Here is a 20,083-nt window from a genome sequence, read left to right on the forward strand (position 1 = left end):
TTAGCATATGCTAGGGGAAAATATTTTCTGTGATCCATACTGTTTTCTCCCTCTGGCAGAGGAAATGAGAGATATTCCTGTCCCAGTGGGAGACAGTCAAGTTGAACTCATGACTGTGTAAGCAAATTAAAATCTAAAGGAATTACTATCTAATACCAAAAGAGTCTAGCTGGAAATTGGAGCCTCAGCATACACTGCAGAGAAAGGAGAAAAAGTACAGGGGAAGAGGTATTCCATCCAGAAACTTACCATCCCATATCCACGTAGGTGCAAACAGGGTAACTAAACCTGAACTCTGGTCTGCAGGATTTCTCATAACCCCAGCAGTACTTTAAATTTTCTAAGTGTTTCTGGAACATAAGAGGTATATGTTTAGACTTGTCTACCTTCTTCTGACATTTAGAGAGGACTCAGATTTTTTCCATGAGGAAAACAAATCTTTATAGAACTTTCACCTTCATGTTTTATAATACTTATTCATGTAATAGAAATAAGTAAATTCTAAAAAAAGCAGTCTCAAGTTTCTTAACAACAATTATCCTTAATCACCAACCCCTCCCCACCAGGTCTGTCCTCCCACCAAAAATCTGGGTTTTAGCTAGACTACCACAGATCATTTGAATTGCCATTTTTTTAACTTAATTAATTTATTTTTTATTGAAATATCGTTGATTTATAATGTGTTAATTACTGCCATACAGCAAAGTGATTCAATTATACATATATATATATATACCCACATCCTTTTTTTAATTTATTCTTTTCCATTATGATTTACCATAGGATATTGAATATAGTTTTCTGTGCGCTACAGTAGGATCTTATGTACCCATTCTATATATAAAAGCTTACATCTGCTGACCCCAACCTCCCACTCCATCCCTCACCTAACCTCCTCCCCTGAATTTCTGGTTTCTTGAAGTAGCTTAATGAAATCAGTGAGTAAACGGATCCTAAAATCAGTCCCTAGAGAGTCACAAAAATTGGAATTTCTATCACCAGAAGAATCACAACTAAACCGAACGGATCAGCACCTTTACTCATCAATTGAGATCAGCAGAGATCCCGGAAGATGTCACAGCTCTGCAGCCCTTGGGGGATACAGCAGCTGCTGCCGGCCAGGGAGCTTAGGATGCTGTTCTGCGAGGCCCCAGGAGCAGTCCTGATCTGATTCCCAGCCCTGCCTCTCCGCATGCTTCCTGTGCCAGCACCATGGGAAAGGAAATGGCTCACAATGCCCTGCTTTGATCTCTGAGGCCTCGTGAGATGTCTGAATGGGCTCCAATCTGAAACCTTTCCAACAACTCTAAAACAGAAGGAAGGCCGCAGTAATAGTCTTAATTATTTGGAGACAGAGGTGGAGGTGTTATTACCAAAATGAAGTGCTGAGAGATCCTCTGAAGTGCAGATTAAGAAAAGAGAGGGGTGAAATTCTCCAGTTACTTGTAACTAGATATTCTTTTCTGCATCAAATCTAATTCACTTCATTTACAGAGTATACAAATAGCATAGGCTGCCTATTTATTTTACTAGTGATTTAGATTTGAAATCTCACCCTTGTGAGTGGGACATAATTCTCAGCAAAGTTGAGTCATTAAGAAGCATCAGATGAAATACAAACACTGATTGACCCACAGTTACAAGAGACTGAAGTCTACCTTCAGGTTCAAGTTATAATGAGGAACTAGTGAACCAGCCTAAATTGCTTCCTTTTAAAAATAAACAGGGAGAGAATAGTATTTACCTTATAAGGACAATGCGAGTCTTTCTTACAGACCGTGGCAATATGCCTATTATTGTGCAAAAAGAAGGGAATATGCTCTTCTGGCAGGCGGAGGCTGGCATAGTTGAACAGAGGGGCGCCCAGAATGCCATCAGCCTGGGGAGGAACCTCGTCTTGGCCACTCAGGGGAACTTCACGAAGCAATGCTCCAAAGACAAGCAGCATGAACATAGCAACCTCCAAACCTAAAGGTCAAATTGACAACATCCTCATTAAGACATACCCTTTCAAAGCCAAAGGGGTCAAGGGCTAAGCACAATTACAGTGAACTTCGCTATTTCACTGAATAATGTTCCTTTACTCTACAAATATTGATTGTGCACTTGTTATATGCCAGGCACTGTGTTAGGAGCGAGGTATGCAGAGGTGAACAAAGCAGGAAGGACCCCTGCTCTCATGAAGCTTACAAGCTAGTGCAGTAGACATAAAATAAACAATCAAATAAATAACTTCAGAGGATGACAAAGGCTGTGAATCAAATAAACCGAGGGCTGGCAAACTTCTTCTGGAAAGGGCCAGGTAGTAAACATTTTTGGCTTTGCAGGCCAGGCAGTGTTTGTTTGAGATAACTCCTCAACAGGGCCTTTATCAGGAAAGCAGCCATAGCTATGCTAGAGGAAAGGGGGGCTGTGTTCTAATAAAACTTTATTTACAAAGGTGGGAGGAGGACCTTGATAGGACCCTGTCTGAGTAAGTAAGGTAACGTGATACACAACACAGTATGCTGGTTAAGCATATAGACTTTGAAGCTAGTCCACTGAGGTTTGAGTGTGGCTGCAGCCTAAGCTGTTTGACCTTGAGCAAGTTATTTAATCTTTCTGTGTCTCAGCTTTTCCATCTGTAAAATGGAAATCAGAATAACACTTCCCCATAGGGCTGTTGTGAGTTAAATATTGGTAACGTGTCTAGACGTACCTGGCACGTTAAAAGCTACGGTAAGTGTTTATTAAATAAATGTTTAAAGCTACATGGGATGGGGCGGGGTTGCTAAGTAACGTTTGAGCTGAGACCTGCCAGATGAGGAGCAGGGAAAACATGCCAGGAAGAGAGAAGAAAGGAAGTACAATGGTTCCGAGCAAGTGTGTACCTGCTGAATAAAAACTAACAATCACTGCAGTATGTGAGAATACGCTACTTTTCTAAGTACCAGGATGCAGCAAGGAACGTACAGTTGAAAACTAAATTCCTAAGCCCTCGTGAAGCTTACATTCTAGGGGGTATAATAGCATCTATGGGGACTTCCCTGGTGGTCCAGTGGCTAAGACTCTGTGCTGCCAATGCAGGGGGCCCAGGTTTGATCCCTGGTCACGGAACTAGATCCCACATGTTGCAACTAAGACCCAGCACAGCCAAATAAATAAATAAATAAATATTTTTAAAAAAATAACATCTACGATATTAACAACTGAGGCTAAAACTAAGAAAACTCCAGGAGTGAGTTTTCTTAGTCTGCCTCAGGGCTGTGCCCTTAAACTCTCCCTGTCCCGCCTTAGTATTGTGAAAAGAGATGATGGTCACGGACCTTACTGCATTTCTAACTCACCCTAGAAGGATTAAATCTCTTAGACCAGATTTCACTTATATTTCACAGATAATAATCATGCCATTTGGGGTTCACTTTAGTGGTTTCTTTGCTCTATTTTTTTTAAAGTGGTCTTCCCACCAGATGATAGAGCCCTGGTACACATGAGCAGCTCCCAGCAGGGTCTGCTGTCACTGGAGCACACTGGAAAACGCAGCGTTCAAAATCAGTCTTCACTGACTATGGGCGATGAAGATGGAGCCTTTAGTAATAGACTGCTATGTTCAATCAGGCCTCAAGTCCCAAGGCCAAGTAATCATAACTAAACAGTTGGCACACCAAGAAGAAATCCCTTTCCCCTCTGGAGTGGGAAATATAGTGGCTCTTTTAGGTAACCCTAAGGAGTATATTGTCATTTGTTATAAAGGTCACCTGAATTAATATTTTTAGTTGGGACTTTTATCCAACCATGAGTTGATAGCAATTTCACAAAATTTAAAAATACATATTAATAGCAACAGTGACTCTAATTATAATGAAAATATTTACCTCTTTAATCCTCAGAACCACCAAGAAGCTGTTGTGATGTTTCAGATATCTAAAATCTGTCAGAAATGAAACGGATTACCTTAAAAGGATGTTAAAATAGACTTTCACATCCAGATGATATTTTGAATTAAAGGAAATATTAAGAGAGAAGATAATTTAACAAGATAACCTGTAAGCAGAGGGACTGGCATTTAGTGAGACACGCCTTAAGCAGAAGGCCTGGCTCAGGTGCCCTTTCCTTGCCTTAACAAACACATACTGCTAAAAGCAAGGTTGCAGGTCATAACCCTCAACACAGCCACTTAACAGAACAGATTCTAACAGTGAGCAGGAAGGAGATGACCCACTTTATACAGACACCAACTGGTACAGGCCAGCAGGACACTCAGCAGATAAAACATTCCTCGGAGAAAACAATCTGCCTGATTCTCACCAAAGTAATCCGACTCACCGAATCAAACTGCTTCCTAGGCTCTACTACAACCTGAGCTTTCAGATTCAACAGGCAGAATGGCCAATCCTTTGCTCACCCCTCCAGGAAATAGGTCACTGCTATGACCAAGTCTAGACCTTTGCTTATCCAAATCCATTGTCCTCGACTGAGCTCTAGCCATAACTAAATCCACTGATCCATGAAGGAGTAACGCTTAGGTCAAGGGAAAAATCTAAAGACTCAGATCAGAAACCTGGCCTTTGCAGAGAGCATGCACCCGCTTGCATAAACTAGGAGTGGCTGCTGGTGCTTGAAAGCACAACCTCGGGGCCTGGCAGAGCCCTTCTGGTGTTGAGTCCTCTTGCAAGAGCCCCTGAGGGATGGGAGGGCGCACTTCCCCAGCAGATAGAAGCTTTGGCAGCTGAGCTACTTTTTCCTTCAGCAAGGAAAAAAAACAGCTGTTTCCACAGGCCTAAGACGGGGAAAGGAAAAAGGCAAAAGCCGGAAAGGTGATGAGACATGAAAGCCCGAGGCTGACAGCGAACACAGCGGGTGAGAGGGGGTGAAGCTCTGTGACAGAGCTTGGGAACGTTTAAAGAAGGCAGTGGACAGGTGAAAAGTTAAACGCATCTGAGACCCACAAGGACTCCTAAAACTGCTCGCCCCGACAAGTGCTAGAAGTTTTCCACGGTAGGAGGTTAGAAAGGGCCTGGCTGGCTGAGATGCCCAGGTGAGGTCCACCAGCTGTCTGCTAGAACGTCAGTGGAACCAGGGCGGCGGGGTCAGCGGCAAGCGCCCTTCCGCGGCCACGATGCTGCGCTGAGGTTTGGGGCGCAGAGATCCCCGGGGGCCGCCCAACACCCAACACCGCACTCCCCACCCCCGGTCCCTGGCGCGCCTGGGAGGGGCCTGGAGAGCGGCTCCGCCCCGGCCTGGGAAACCCGGTCAACGGGGCGCCGGCCGGGGAGCCGGCGTTCTTCCCCGCGCCCGGAGGGCCCCCGGGGTCCCGTGCGCCGCTGCAGGCGCCATGAAGAGGCCGAGCGCTCGGGGTCGGGAGGGTCAGGATCGGCTTCCCCACGTCCGCCTCTTCGGCCCGCGGGCGATGGGAAGGCGCAGGCGGACCCGTGGAGAGGCGCTAGCCCTCCGGGAAGCCGCGCCGGGAGCGGGCAGAAGCGCCCACCGCGCGCCCGGCCCCGAGAGCCGCTCAGCCTGCCGCGGCACAGAGGGGGGCGGGTGAAGGCTCCGCAGACCCCGGGGCGAGTCCCACCTGGAGCCGGGAGAGCCGGGGCTGCGGAGGACGCGGCGGCGGCGGCGGCGGCTGCTCCGGAGGAGGGAGTCGTCATAACCGGCGACTGCAGCTCACCGGAAACCTCGGGCGCCGGAGCCGGGCCAGGGGGCGCCCGGGAGCCGCCGGGACACCTAGGCCGGCCTGCGTGGGGAGGCGGACCCCCGCCGTGCCGGGGGCCGCCTGGGCAGAAGCCCGGGCCACGCGGGCCGGGCGGGGGCTGGGAGCGCGGGGCCCGATGGCAGGTCCGCGGGGACCGGCTCGAGGGGCACCGTCTGCGGTTCCCTGCGTTCTCCCGCCAGGGCCAGAGAGCCAGACTGGACTGTCCTCTTTGGGAGGAAGGGATAAGGCGCTTAAAGGACCCTGGGACGGGTTGGGTAGAAAGCCTGACTCTCCGTCCCTTCTTCCTTCTCATTGCGTTGCACTGAGGCGGAGTTTTACTGTTTTCTTAATTAGAGCCGAAGTTGCCGCTCTCACTTTCATACGTGGGGCCTGCCCGTAGTTGGCGGCACTTTCCGGTGGCCAACCAGAGGATGGAGGACTCTTTGGAGTCCTTGAACAATATGTAGTAATACTCTTGCCTCTCTTCGTAACTACCCGAAAACTCACCAAGATTAAATGCCGCTTTGTGGAGTTTGATTTTTATCGCTTTATTATTTTATAATTATTTAAATTGCAATTGCGTAATTATTTTATCATAATTATTTGAACGCCCATCTCCCATACTTCTACTCTTGGCACCCTCGGTTCTCACAGTATGCTGCGTAGTACAGAGCACAGTTAAAGTGAGCATTATTGATTCAACTTGAACTGATCAAAGTTGGTATCATCAAAATAAACATGCTCAGACACATAAAATCACCTGTATTAAGTACTATGATCATAAGAAAATACAACAGTTTGTTTCCAAAGGCTTACATAATCTTCAAATAATTTTTTCAGATACCGTTATGAGAACAAATTCCATTAGTAACCTGCTAAATGAGTAACATTTTCTGGATTTTTTCTTTCAAATAATAGCAATGCAAAAACACATGGTACTTGACATGTGCCAAGGATTATTCTAAAGCACTTTACAGTATTAACTCGTTTACTCTTCATGTAAAAGACTCCGCCTCTAAAGGAAGTACTGTTCTATTATTTCATACTTTGCCACCCCTTACCAATAAGCACAGTAACTTTAAAAAGTGCTTTCTCAGCTTACTTGCCACCAATCTATTTTGTCATGTACAGGAAATATAGCTTTCCTCTTAGTTGATTCAAAATGAATAAACAAGCTGGTTTGCCCCTGAGTGATATGCGATAAAGATATAGAGGTAGATACATAGATTTTTTTTAAAGAACGCATGAGAACAATTTATGAGAAAGGCTTCTAAAAATATGTTAGTCTCACTGCAAGAGCAGACAAACCAATCCAACTGTTGTGAGGTGTACATGGTGCTATTTTAAATGGCTAAATATTAAGTTGTGGTCATTCTGGCTCAGGGGAGACAAAATGTGATGGGGCTTTAAGAACATGAGGTTGTGTTCTATCGTACTGTAACAGCCATTCTTAACATAGAATTTCCCTCCCAAAATATTAATGTTAAAATTTAGTTTTAAACAATAAACTCAAACATCTATTAACAGGAGACTGATGAATAAACTATGGTACATTCACACAATGTAGAGCTATGCAGGCGTAAAAAAGGATTGAGAAATATCACTATACACTGCAGGATATATTATTGAGTGGAAAAAGCACAGTAGAAAAAGAATGTGCAATATGCTATCATTTACTGAGGAAAGGGAATATATATGTATATATTTATGTATATAAATTGTTATTTACAAATAGAATAACAACATTAAAATGATTACCTATGGGGGAAGGAGGGAATATAGGTATAGGGAACAAAGATAAGTTCTCTGAATATACATTATATACTTGTGACTTTAGAATCATGTAAATATTTTACATTATAAAACAAAACTAGGGACCTCCCTGGTGACGCAGTGGTTAAGAATCCGCCTGCCAATGCAGAGGACACGAGTTCGAGCCCTGGTCCGGGAAGATCCCACATGGCACAGAGCAACTAAGCCCGTGCACCACAACTACTGAGCCTGCGCTCTAGAGCCCACGAGCCACAGCTACTGAGCCCGCGAGCCTAGAGCCCGTGCTCCACAACAAGAGAAGCCACCGCAGTGAGAAGCCCGCGCACCGCAACGAAGTGCAGCCCCCACTCACCGCAACTAGAGAAAGCCCACGCGCAGCAACGAAGACCCAACGCAGCCAAAAATAAATAAAGAAAAAAAAAAAAACCCAAATCTGCCCTTCATCATCCGTTGAAAAGGTCTAGAAACAACCAACCTTGTAGCAAGAAGCACCCCTTGTGCCCAGACTGTGATCTCGGTACACCCTTTCCCATTTAATGAACATGGGCTCCATAGAAAAATGGATTAATCTGGGGTATCCATAGAAAAATGGTCCTAGATATGGGGCAGGAAATGTACTAGAAGAACCTGAAAGATTTTACAGGAGGAAGCAAGGAAGCAATCAAAGGCTATGAGGGTCATACCAAAAGGACTCAGGAACCAATTTGAGAAGGTTCCCTCTGGTCAAAGATACAATAATTTAAAGCATCAATAGGGTAACTATAATGGATTGAAGCACAAACATATTTAAATATTAAATTCAAAAAGATCCAACTAATCGATCAAATACACAAGCCAAAAACCTCGCTGTTCATCTTGGATGACAGAAAGGAACCAAATTTAATTGTGAGAACTGGTAAATAAAGGAAAAGAATGAAGCAGATTTATCCTGTCTTTCCTATATGAATTATGATGCAAGTAACCAAATAGTTGATGAGGTAAAGTTACTTTTTACAGAAACATTGCAGACTTAAATATAATAATCAAGTCCTATGTCTGAAATTTGCTTCAAAATAGTCAGTATGGGTCGAGAGGAAGCACACATGAAGTATAAATGAAACAAAATGGGCCATAAATTGAATGCTGTTAAAGAGTAAACGTTAGTAAGTATATGGCATTCGTTATCTGCTGTCTCTTTTATGTAACTTTGAAATTTTGAATAATCATAATTTTTCAATTGCACTACAAGTTTGCTAAATGGGTTGTAAGTTTGCCACTCACATATTGGCATTTTGGATAGCTCACAGTGTTATTAGCAAAATGCTGAACTATCGGCAGAATATAGCTTATTGGTTCTCTGATATATCCAACTGCTTAAACCGTAAATCAAAGGTATTAAAATGTTAAGCAAGCAAATTTTGACTAAATTTGATCTTATGCTACAGTTGATCTATATGCTTATGGTTTTACAGAAGAGCAGTAAGAGAAACAGCATTGTTTAGTTAATGGTTCAGAGCATGGACTCTGGAGCCAAACTGCACAAATTAGAGTCTCAACTTTGCCACTTATTTGCCAGATGACCTTGAGCAATTACTTAACCTTTCTTCATTTTAAAAATGGAGATGATAATGGTATCCACTTTAAAAAAGCTTATTTGAAGATAAAGTGCAGGTATACAATCCCATTTCCAAAATCCTTGGTACCGTATGTGTTCCTGATTATTTTTTAACAGAATAGGGTATGTACACCATCTTACTACCTAACACCCTCACTGTGTCCTGGATCAGCACCCCATACTCTCACACAAAATGCAGCAAAATGCATGAATACTCACACTAAGTGAGATAAAGCCTGTAATAGCCTCATGTCAGTGAAGGTCAGGCTTTACTACCAAAGCAGATTTGACCACAAGCTTATTAAAGAAACATTTGGTTTTCAGAGCTTTCTAGATTTCAGAACAGTGGATGAGTGATTATGATCTCATATAAGTGAATTCCTTAACAATAGCAAAGTAAGCACTGTTTCCTATTATCACCTATGACCACAGATTTTTTTTTAAAAAATATGTTATTTGTGAAAATTAAGACTGTCATTTCAAAAGAGACAAATGGGCATGGCATTGTCTAAAATTGAAAGGAACACCTCTATTCACCATGCTCTGCCCATCACTACCTGTCAAAGAAGAGAGTTTAATGTTAAGCAAACAGAAAAACCTCCCATTAGCCCTTGCTTAGTATTATTTGAGGACTGAAAATGAAATTTACCTTAGTTGGCAGTAGGTCAACATGGGGAATAAATTCTGGACAGCACTAAGAGTAAATCCTCTGTATCACAATTGTGGATTACTGAAGCATTGTGAGGTTTTTGTTTTTTTTTAAAAAAAGAAAAGTAAGTATTAAGAAGAAAGATACATTTAATTTTTACTCATCTTGTTAAAGGGTCTTGATTTGCTAAAAGTTAAATGGATATGTGTAAAAGCAATAGCTTAAAAGTACTTCAAAGGATCAAAGTTGCAGAGTTTAACAGTACAAGCAATATGAACTCAAGATAACTTATGAATAGAGGATAACTTATTTTATCTGTTATTATTTGAATATAGAAATGTTTTATGACTTTTAGAAGAATATCTTGATACTGTTTAAGACTCTAAAAAGACACAAATCATCGTTACAGTAATTACACCAGTTAGTTACAAGAAGTAAATTCTTAGAATTATATTTTCCAAAAACATGTCTTCATTAGAAAAACTACATTTAATTCTAATAAAACACTTAGTAATATAACTCATAAAAATTTGGGCTTATCCTTATTTTCTTAAAATAAGAATTCCAAAGTTATATCTATCTTCATAAAAGAAAACTATCTTCACTCATTGGTACTGACCACTCTAAATTATGTTAAAAATGAAATACATTATTACTATTTTAAAATCTTTATTCAAATCAGATCCATGCTTATTATTTACATTGTCTTTCATTTAGGATTAAAATATTATATCCATCTGTAGTTTAAATCATACTTTTAGCCCTTTACAAAATATGAAGTTAAAGTTGTAATAGTTTAAAACTGAATAGAATTGGGGACATTAGATTTTTAAATGAAAATGAAAAATTATGATACATTAGAACATACATGTACACCTACTAGACAAAGAGTGGTAGAACAAGATAAAATATTTATAGTAATTTTCTATTTTTTCTTGTGGCTATTTTCTGTATATTATAAATCACATACTTTTAATAAGCATTTAAATAAAACTTTCAATTAATAAATCAAATGCCAAATGAAGGATTACAAGAAAAAAATTTTCCTGAACTTTTCTTTTCACTTACTTAAACTACATGTTTTCCTAGGTTAGAAATTATCCATATTTAGAATATCTTAAATCAAAGTATAGATACATTTGATACATCCCCATATGTTAAACACTGTACAACTGGCAGTTCTCAAAAAACAGGTAAAGAAAAAGAAAGAAATGGTACTCCCAATTCAGCTTCCCAAGAGTTAGAAGGATGCCCATAGTCTGTGCTTAGTTGTCTATATATGAAACAACAATGTTCACACTCCTCTATTCTTTGTTTATATTCTTGACATTGTTATCATTTATATTACCTATTTTCTTTCAAGAATTGAAACATCTGACTGCGATCTATTTTCTTTATTAAAATATAAATATTTTCTAGAATATGGACAGATAAGTTTTAATGACAAACAGCAAAATATAGCAACCAATATTCAATAGGTATTCTGCCACTTAGTGGAGTTTTTCAAGAAAGCAATTCAGTACACCTTCTCAACTTACAAATGTATTGAGAAATCTAAGTGTATAATAAAATAAGATCTGTATGAACATCAGCTATTAATTTGTGGATAAAGAAAAATATATGGTAATATACAGCCGAAGACTTAAATATTAAATAGCTGTTTATCTTAAATTAAATAAACTGAGAACACTTTAAAATTTTAAGTTGAGTTGATTTTATTAATGTTAATATGGATTAAGAAAAGAGAATGTATAATATTATAAAATTGAAAGGTAAAGGAATTTTATTTCAATCTTTTCTCCACAACTGAAGGGTTTTTGGTTTTTTTTTCCTCACTAATGGATATATTAAAAGAACAATTTCATAATTCCTAAACTTCTAGTTTCAAACACTTGACAGAATTTGCAACTTAAGTTTCCTATATTTTCTAATTCTGTACATTTCTTATTGCTATCAGTCTTGTCATTCTCTGTCAGCCCCTGGAAAAAAAAAAAAAGCTGACAGAAAGCTATTATACTGCTTTTTACCACTAAAATATAGAAAATTAATTTTATGAATTTGGCTCACACGGAAAGAATATTTATTAATATGCTACAAATCAGAGATTCACTGACAGAAATACTGTCTTGAATGCAAAAAGAACAAAAATGAGGTCACTTGAATTGCCCTGAAAGGCATTCTAAAATCTTCAACATGGCTTACCTGTAGCTAAAGTTCTAGTGTTTAAAATGTAACTAAAAGTTAAGTGAGTGTTCTTACTTTCAAGTAAAGGCAGCTAAATGACTTTCAATAATAAAATGTACCAAAATATTTCACAAGTCTAAAACACAGCTGAGAGGAAGGCATAGTTATTTTTTCAGCTATTCCACACTATTTTTCAGTTTAAAGTTTCAAGAAAAAAATTAAATGATAAACCACAGAAAATTGCAAAATACCAAATTTAACTCCTATAATTTCTCTATTTTGTTATGAATATTATTATGACTATCAATCATATACTTTTAATGTGCCAAAAATAAGGCTTTACAAAATGTGAACAATTAATTTTTAAAAAGAAAATTATATTAGTAATTTAATTACTTTTGACTCATTTTATAGGGTAGTAAAACAATACATCTTCAAAACTACTAAAATGTTAATGATACCATCACAGAATGACTGTAAGTAGATTTTTCCACTATTCAATTATGCCTAGATAACTTTGAATAGCTATAGCTTTCTCCAAATAGGAACCAAAATTTGTACAGACTTAATCGTGAAATCTGAGTGAAATAAAATTTGAGACCACAAAACTTCTAAAATTTAAATTATTTACCCTTTAGACTTCAGAGAGTGTTTTTTTTCCCAAAAGAAAAAAAATTAGTTCAAGATCTAATAACTGCAGGTTTAATAATTTTTTTACTTGAACACAATGTCCATTTTCATGAATAGTAATTAGACGCACTGAAGATTTAAGTGTGAAAAATTTCAAAGTGTCAATATGTTACTATCACTCTTTAAATGTTCTCAATATATACAAAAACATATAAATTATAGATACAATTAGTTATATATCTACAATATATAACACCATTCTCCTTCCCTAACCATACTGACATGAGGATAAAGTAATAAATCTCTGTGCTATTCAAGGCAAAAAAAAAAAAAAAAGAAGACTGTAAAAAATAAATCTTTAAAGAATAGTTTTAAAAATAAAGTCCAAATACTGCACAAAATAATTTAACTGGAAATATTACTATATACTATAAAACAATTTTTTTCAATTTTTTGAATGCTAAATTCCACTTTCTAATTCTATAAAAGAATTTATTGGATATCTGCACTTAGATATTAAATGTTTACATTCAGTTTGATGGGAATGTAATTTTCAGAAGTTAACTGAGCCTTTGTCTTAAAAGTTCATCTATTTGAGTCTTATACATATTTTTTACATCTTCAAGATCTAATCGAAGTTCTTCTGCCTCTTCTGCTTTTTCTCCATACATCTGCAGAATAGTGTTGTATCTTTGATCCAAATCCTATAAAATATATTTGTTTACAATTTTTAAATAACTGTACAGAAAATCTTTAATATTATATTTATATTATCATAAATGAGCCACCAGTAAAGACATTACAATCTAAATAAAAGTATATAGTCATCTCTCATAAAAATTAAACTCACACCTCGGTCTGTTGGAAGAAAAGAATAAAAAAAACAAAATAAGCCAGATGGCTATTAATCTTACATATCTTTTCACTAAATCTACAATTCTCCCCATATATAGCTTAATCTGTCTTTTGTCCCAGTAATTTCAGCATGTTTGATGAAATTTCAGTCTCTATGGTTCACTGTGGTTTAAGTATTACCTGGCATTTACCCCACAAGAAAAGTCAAAAGAAAATCTATTCTCATATATGGCTTAAGAGCAACTTCCAATACCAAATATGCTAATTGTGAGGATACATATAACATCAATCAATAAAATACTACTCAGATCATGCAAAAGTTCAGGATTATTAATGAGCCTTGGCCAAATGAAATCTAGTTATTTTCCTGTGCTGAGACTAAACATGATTGTGAACATTACTCTGAATGTGTGATGTGACAAGCAAGATAAGATTCATTTTTAAAGTTCTTCACTCAAATATTAGTACTCTTTAATTATCAAAGAAAACACTAACATATACGTACGTGTTTTATGTAAACTAAAAATAAGAGTGAAGAATACTTACTCTTAGCTGAGTTCGAAGTTTGGGTATCTCCTTCACTTTCTCTTCAAGTTCATCATTTTGATTTGTTAATTTAACTAGCTCTTCAGCCATTATGGAGCGTGTTTTTTCTAGATTGCCAATTTCTAGCTGAGAAACATTACCAGGAAGTGATTTAAATCAAAATATATCTTGTTTAATAATCCCACTAATATAAACATATTTAATGTGCCATTTTTTAAGAAATAGGTATGTGAACATATAACCATAAGCTAGCTCCTGGTAAAAGGAAATAGAGGCACAAAAACGGTTTCAACTTTCCTCAAAGGTATACCATTTATAGGGTTTACTATGAGAGATAAAGAACTGAAGAAAATTTAATCATCTGTTTGAAACATGCAACTCTACATTTTTCTCTAAGGAAACAGCATATATTTCAGTTATGCTAAATTACTACAAAAACCCAGAGAAATAAAAACAAACTTTAATGTAGCGCCAACCATGTAGGTCACGTTGGTAGAATCTAACATCAACTACCAAAGAAGTTCGTTTGTGCCCTTAAGCGTAACAGTGGGCTACACAAACATACAGGTAATAAGATTATTCTGATCTATTTCCTTCCAATTCAAGGACATCTTCTTTAATACAGTAATATTTTCAACTAAAATCATATAATAAAAATAGAAGAGGAAAGTTCCACTTTCGAGTGTATCAAGTTTAACAATGAAAACAGGTAAAACGTTTTAACATTTGTCACCGCATTAAGTTTCTGAAAAGCAAGATAAGATGGGAGGATGCTCCACTCACCATGTTTCCTTTCATGTCTAGGATGTTATAGTTCTAATCTCTCTCATCACCTTTACTCTCTCCTCATAGGGGGAGCTGGAGCAACTTACCTAAGCGGAGAATCTGGGAAGAATAAAATGGCTATGCTCAGCTCAGCAACTTCCCTTTTTTCGTGTTTGGAAAAAGCTGCCTGCAAGGAGCTCTCTGCTCCTAGATGCCTCTAAGTCTTATCGTGGCAGGCTGTTGCACACGGGGTGGCCTACTCCAGCCAAGCATTTCCTGTGACAGTCTCCCAAATTCTGGCACTCAGAAGGCCCACTGAACTTTCATCCTTGGCTAATTTCTCCAACCAACCTTTATCGTTAATATATGTGATTTACTTGGGGCTTCACGTGTCACTATTTCATTTTCTCAATTTGTTCAGAATGAAGGTGGAAATGAAGGGTGCTACTCATTGGGCCTCAAAATTTCATTTACTTCTACAGCACATTTAATTTTTATAATACCTGTAAATGAGTAATTTCTCCTTCCCTTAGCTTTAGCTGAGACTGTAGATTTTCAATAATGCTTGATCCTGCTCCCATCCTTACAGCATCATAAAGATTGCTTCCATTTGCTGATACAGACATTGGTCCAAATGAGTGATCATGAAGCTCATCCTGTGTTAATTAAAGAAAGCATATATAGTTATTCAGTTACTACAGACTGTGCATAAGTGTCAAACAAAATGGTTTGGTCAATTCTTACTTTAAAATGTCTATGACTTTCTCAAAGGCAGAAAACCATCTCTATTTCCTCAGTGCAATTAGCACTCCCTTACAAATACGCAGATAAATTGCCTATAGAATAGCAAGATCACGGTGAGAGTCGAACTGCTATCTGCACATTCTCTTTATCATTATTCAGTCTAAGAACTAAACACGTGTAAGAAATAAAACATCACCTGAGACATAAAAGATGTTTGTAGCCCTGCCATATCAACTCCACTTATCGAACTTGAGCGTGACATTGTGGGAGTGCTAGAAACAGAAAATGGCTTCCGTTCCTTAAGGTGTAAAGAAAAAAAAATTCAGTTCAGATTAAAGAGTAAAATGATAAATAAAAAAGCAAGAAAGTTTTCTAGGATCAATGACAACAAAGATTCATTCTAATTTCCTCATAAAATGTTACAGATATCTTAAGTCTTATCAAAGGCACAATATTTAGTAATTTAAAAGTGTAGACAAACTTGGTCAAATCATCTCATTTATATTATAACAACATAATTTGGTTTATTTTTAATGGAATGAGAATGTTTTTAATGGAACAATTATATGAACTAATTGCTTCATATTATATAACATACCATCAATTAAACCTATTCTTTAGAATAAGATTACCAATGAGATTTACAAACCATAAAGTTTCTGGCTTATCCATTTTATTTTTACTGTATTTTTTTAAACCAAATAAATTCAAAAGGTAATTTCAATCAATGCACATACAGGTAGTTTTAATGTATTATGCTTACTACCGAGTATACGCCAATCCTTTAAATATAGGAAACTCACTTTAGAAAAATTACCTCCATTAACCAGAAAGAAAGTGAACAAACCAGTTTCACTCCCAAGGTGCCTATGGGCCAAATAAGGTGCATCAGTGTCAGTGAGAGACCACAAAAATTCATTTTAAAAGGGGCAAGAGGTTCTGTCATTCAAATCCTAGAAATCACAGATGTCTTTGCATAATCTCAAACTACTTTGGATCCACTCTGAGCAGAACACTGATTATACTACTAGAATTCATCACTCTATTGATTTTAGACATAAGAAATGGTATTTATAAAGTGTAGCTAAAATTACAAAACAATTAATGATTAATCACAACAGCTACTAACTGGTTACATCAAAAAGAAAACAAAATTTAATACCTTTTCTTTTATTGCTTCTTGAGTGAAAATTGCTTTCTTCCTTTCCTGTTCAACTTTCATTTTCTCCATTTCTAACTGACTATTCAACAGTGTCTAATGGAGAGAGAGATACAGTTAGATACTTTCTGTGATACTAAGTCATCATCATAAGTCAATCTCAAAGTTTAGGAACATAAGGTATACACTCCTATTTGTTTTACTACTAAAGATCAAGTTCCAAAAGCAGAAACATCACCCATTTTATCTTGTCATCTCATTAGTTCACTACCATCCCCAACCATTCTCTAATGGAAGCCCTAAGAGGTGAGCGAACACTAATCGAAATACCTTTTCTTTCCTTGTCTCTTCAAGTGTTCTTACATATTCACCTTTTAGGTTTTCTAATTCAACCTGGTACCTATTAAGCCAAAGGGAATTAAAACAAAAAAGATGATAGTACAGACTATTAAAAACTCACTACTTTATTAACTCCAGTTACATACTTAGTAGTCATTTTTATTATCAGCTTTATTTTCCAACTGTATTTTCCAGATGACTTGGGTTTTATTCAAAAACTGAACTACTACTTCATGTATCTTATTTATTGGTTCCCTGGATTAAGATTTCATTTAAAAAGAGACTTTTTTTCTAAAGAGAATTTTGAATACCACCATTCTACAATATGTTCAGATCCTACAAAGGCTTATTAGGGAAGTCTATGAAAATGTCTGCAAAAGTTCATATATTTTACTTCATGAATCATTTTTACTTGACTACTTTTTTTTAAAGTAAAATTCCAAGGAAGAACTCAGAGGATAAAACCCCTAATCACAGCCTTAATATAACTTCACATAGATGGATTTTATAGCTTGTGGTTTCCAAAGAGCCCAGACATTTATTTAGAAAGACTGGAACAATGTTTAAACCCCTGTAATATAAAAATAACTCCAGTGAGTGGTCTTCAAACTATTTTGTGGTAACAGACTCCTTTAAAAAATCTGATTAAAGCAATGAATCCTTTCTCTGGAAAATGCAAATACATTCAGAACATGTCACCCAATTTCAAGAGCCTATGCAAGGTTCAATGAATCCTGGTCCTATCTTGGTATAATATCCTATTAACTAATGACTCTGACTTTAAACACTAAAAATATGTATTTTCAGTTCTCAGTGCAATTAAGCTAAAAACCAACAACATATGTTTTTAAAGTGCTTTAAAATGTCATGAAACTACCAAGAATAACACTCAAGAAACATGCTCACCTATTATTTTCATCCTCTAGTTTTCTTAGCCTATTTTTCTCTGATTCTAGCTGGGCCTGAAATCTACTGTTTTCTTGTCTTAAGAGAGAATTCTGTGACTCCATGGAAGACATTTGAATTTTGTTGGCAAGAAGTTCTTCTGTGGCCGCACGTTCTCTCTCAACTGCTGCTGCCAACAAGGTCTGGGATTCACCTGATTGTAGGGTAAAAAAGAAAAATCACATTTACATACATTCAAGAGGCCAAGATACCAAGTAGATTCTGACTTCAAACTTTTAATGATGCAAATAGCCACACTTAAAACTGTAAGTACTCATTGACTAAGGCAGGTCTGCCTACAGAGACAAAAAAATCTTAATTTATATGTGCTTTATCATTTTTTTCACCAAAATATTTTAATTTGAAAGTGGAGTCATGTATCAACAGAGTAGTGAATCAACAAACAGTGCTGGGTCAATTGGATAGTCAAAGGAAAAAAAAAAAAAAAAAAAGAACCTCAAACTAACCTTCACACAGTATATGAAAATTAACTCAAATGGATCACACACTTAAGTGTAAAACAAAATATAATGAGGGGAGGGGTAAAACGGGTGAAGGGGATTAACAGGTACAAACTACCAGGTATAAAATAGGTAAGTTACAAGGATGTAATGTACAGCACAGGGAATATAGTCAATATTTTATCATAACTTTATATGAAGTATAATCTATAAAAATGTCAAATTACTGTTGTACACCTGAAGCTAATATAATATTTTAAGTCAACTATACTTTAACTGAAAAAAAAAAAACTATAAAACTTTTCGAAAAAAACAGAAGAAATCTTCAGGATCTAATGATAGGCAAAGAGTACTTATGTTTGACACAAAGAGCGTGAGCTGTAATGAGAAAAACTGATAAACCGGACTTCTTCAAAATTTTAAACTTTTGTTCTATGTGAAAAAGATGAAAACACAAGCTACAGACTTGGAAGAAATAAATGCAAACCATGTTATCTAAGACTAGCATCTAGAATACATAAAGAAGTCTCAAAACTCACCAGTGAAAATACAAACAATCCAATTAGAAAATGGGCAAAAGACATAAACATTTCACCGAAGAGGATGTACAAATGGAAAATAAGCACATAAACTGACATTCACCATCTTTCATGAGGAACATGCAAATTAAAATCATAATAAGGCGTCACTACACACCTGTCTGAATGACTAAAAGAAAAAATAGGGACAACACTGAAAGAAAATGATGGCAAGGATGTAGAGAAACTGGATTATTCTCATAGATACAGCCACTTTGGAAAACAATTTGGCATTTTCTTAAAAAACTAAACATGCACCTACCCATACAACCCAGCAAATGCACACTTGGGCATTTATCCAGAGAAATGAAAAATTAAGTTCACACTAAAACCTGTACATGAATGTTCACAGCAGCTTTATCCATACAAAGTCTAGATCCAGCCCACACATCCTTCGTCAGGTACGTTTAAACAAGATGTGCTACATACATGGAAAAACACTCAGCAGGGACTTCTCTGGTGGTCCAGTGGGTAAGACTCCGTGCTCCCAATGCAGGGGGCACAGGTTCGATCCCTGGTCAGGGAACTAGATCCCGCATGCATGCCGCAACTAAGCGTCCGCATGCCACAACCAAGAAGTCCACGTGCTGCAACTAAGAAGTCCACGTGCTGCAACTAAGAAGCCCTCATGCCGCAACTAAGACCCGGTGCAGCCAAAATAAATAAATAAATATTTTTTTTTAAAAAAGAAAAACACTCAGCAATAAAGACTAAATCATTGATACACACCAGAACTTGTATGAATCTCCAGGAAATTACACTGAGCAAAAATAGCCAATCCCCAAAATGTCACATGTTATACAATTCTATTTACATAAATTTTTTTTTTTTTTTTTTGACAGTGCCATGCGGCATGTGGGATCTTAGCTCCCCAACCAGGGATCGAACCCATGTCCCCTGCAATGGAAGCACGGAGTCTTAACCACTGGACTGCCAGCGAAGTTCAGCATTTACATAACATTTTGAAATTCCAAAATTTTAGAAGTGGAGGATTAGTGGTTGCCAGGGATTTGAGACAGGGAGGGAGGGCCATGAGGGTGCTAAGTATGATTTTAAAGGGCAAAATGAGGGATCTTTGTGGTGTTAGAACTATTCAATATCTTGACTGTAGTGATGGATACATGAACCTACACAAGTGGTAAACTTGTATAAAACTTAATACACACAAAGACACATATACATACATA

At 37.3% G+C, this 20,083-nt stretch overlaps 2 protein-coding genes and 1 long non-coding RNA gene across 8 annotated transcripts in view; 1 reads left to right on the forward strand and 2 right to left on the reverse strand.

Moving 5' to 3' along the window:
* Nucleotides 1-5,667, reverse strand: part of EOGT (EGF domain specific O-linked N-acetylglucosamine transferase) — a 37,196-nt gene extending 31,529 nt beyond the window's left edge. For 2 of the 4 annotated variants that reach the window (XR_014250564.1, XR_014250565.1), the window contains exons 1-4: nt 5,555-5,644; nt 3,855-3,910; nt 1,745-1,968; nt 250-350 (exon numbers count right to left, since the gene is read on the reverse strand). Coding sequence is in view for 2 of the 4 variants with exons in the window: in XM_082412286.1 (XP_082268412.1) it covers nt 250-350; nt 1,745-1,954 (311 nt within the window). In the remaining 2 variants the exon portion in view is untranslated. Of the gene's footprint in view, nt 1-249; nt 351-1,744; nt 1,969-3,854; nt 3,911-4,928; nt 5,059-5,554 lie in introns of those variants that run through there. The other 2 variants (XM_082412286.1, XM_082412287.1) reach the window with 2 other exon arrangements.
* On the forward strand, nt 3,917-12,843 carry LOC309637586. Its single transcript, XR_014250682.1, has 2 exons — nt 3,917-5,017; nt 6,029-12,843. It is a non-coding gene; the product is annotated as an uncharacterized lncRNA (long non-coding RNA).
* TMF1 (TATA element modulatory factor 1) overlaps nt 12,570-20,083 on the reverse strand; it is a 28,336-nt gene continuing 20,822 nt past the window's right edge. For 2 of the 3 annotated variants that reach the window (XM_082412121.1, XM_082412122.1), the window contains 7 exons: nt 17,819-18,011; nt 16,904-16,973; nt 16,577-16,669; nt 15,611-15,712; nt 15,174-15,326; nt 13,906-14,031; nt 12,570-13,208 (listed from right to left, as the gene is read on the reverse strand). In XM_082412121.1, the coding sequence (XP_082268247.1) occupies nt 13,065-13,208; nt 13,906-14,031; nt 15,174-15,326; nt 15,611-15,712; nt 16,577-16,669; nt 16,904-16,973; nt 17,819-18,011 (881 nt within the window). In that variant the 3' untranslated portion in view covers nt 12,570-13,064. Of the gene's footprint in view, nt 13,209-13,905; nt 14,032-14,494; nt 14,791-15,173; nt 15,327-15,610; nt 15,713-16,576; nt 16,670-16,903; nt 16,974-17,818; nt 18,012-20,083 lie in introns of those variants that run through there. The other variant, XM_082412123.1, reaches the window with a different exon arrangement.

The sequence above is a fragment of the Balaenoptera physalus genome, assembly GCF_965194825.1.
Source record: "Balaenoptera physalus genome assembly, chromosome: 11".
NCBI lineage: Eukaryota > Metazoa > Chordata > Mammalia > Artiodactyla > Balaenopteridae > Balaenoptera > Balaenoptera physalus.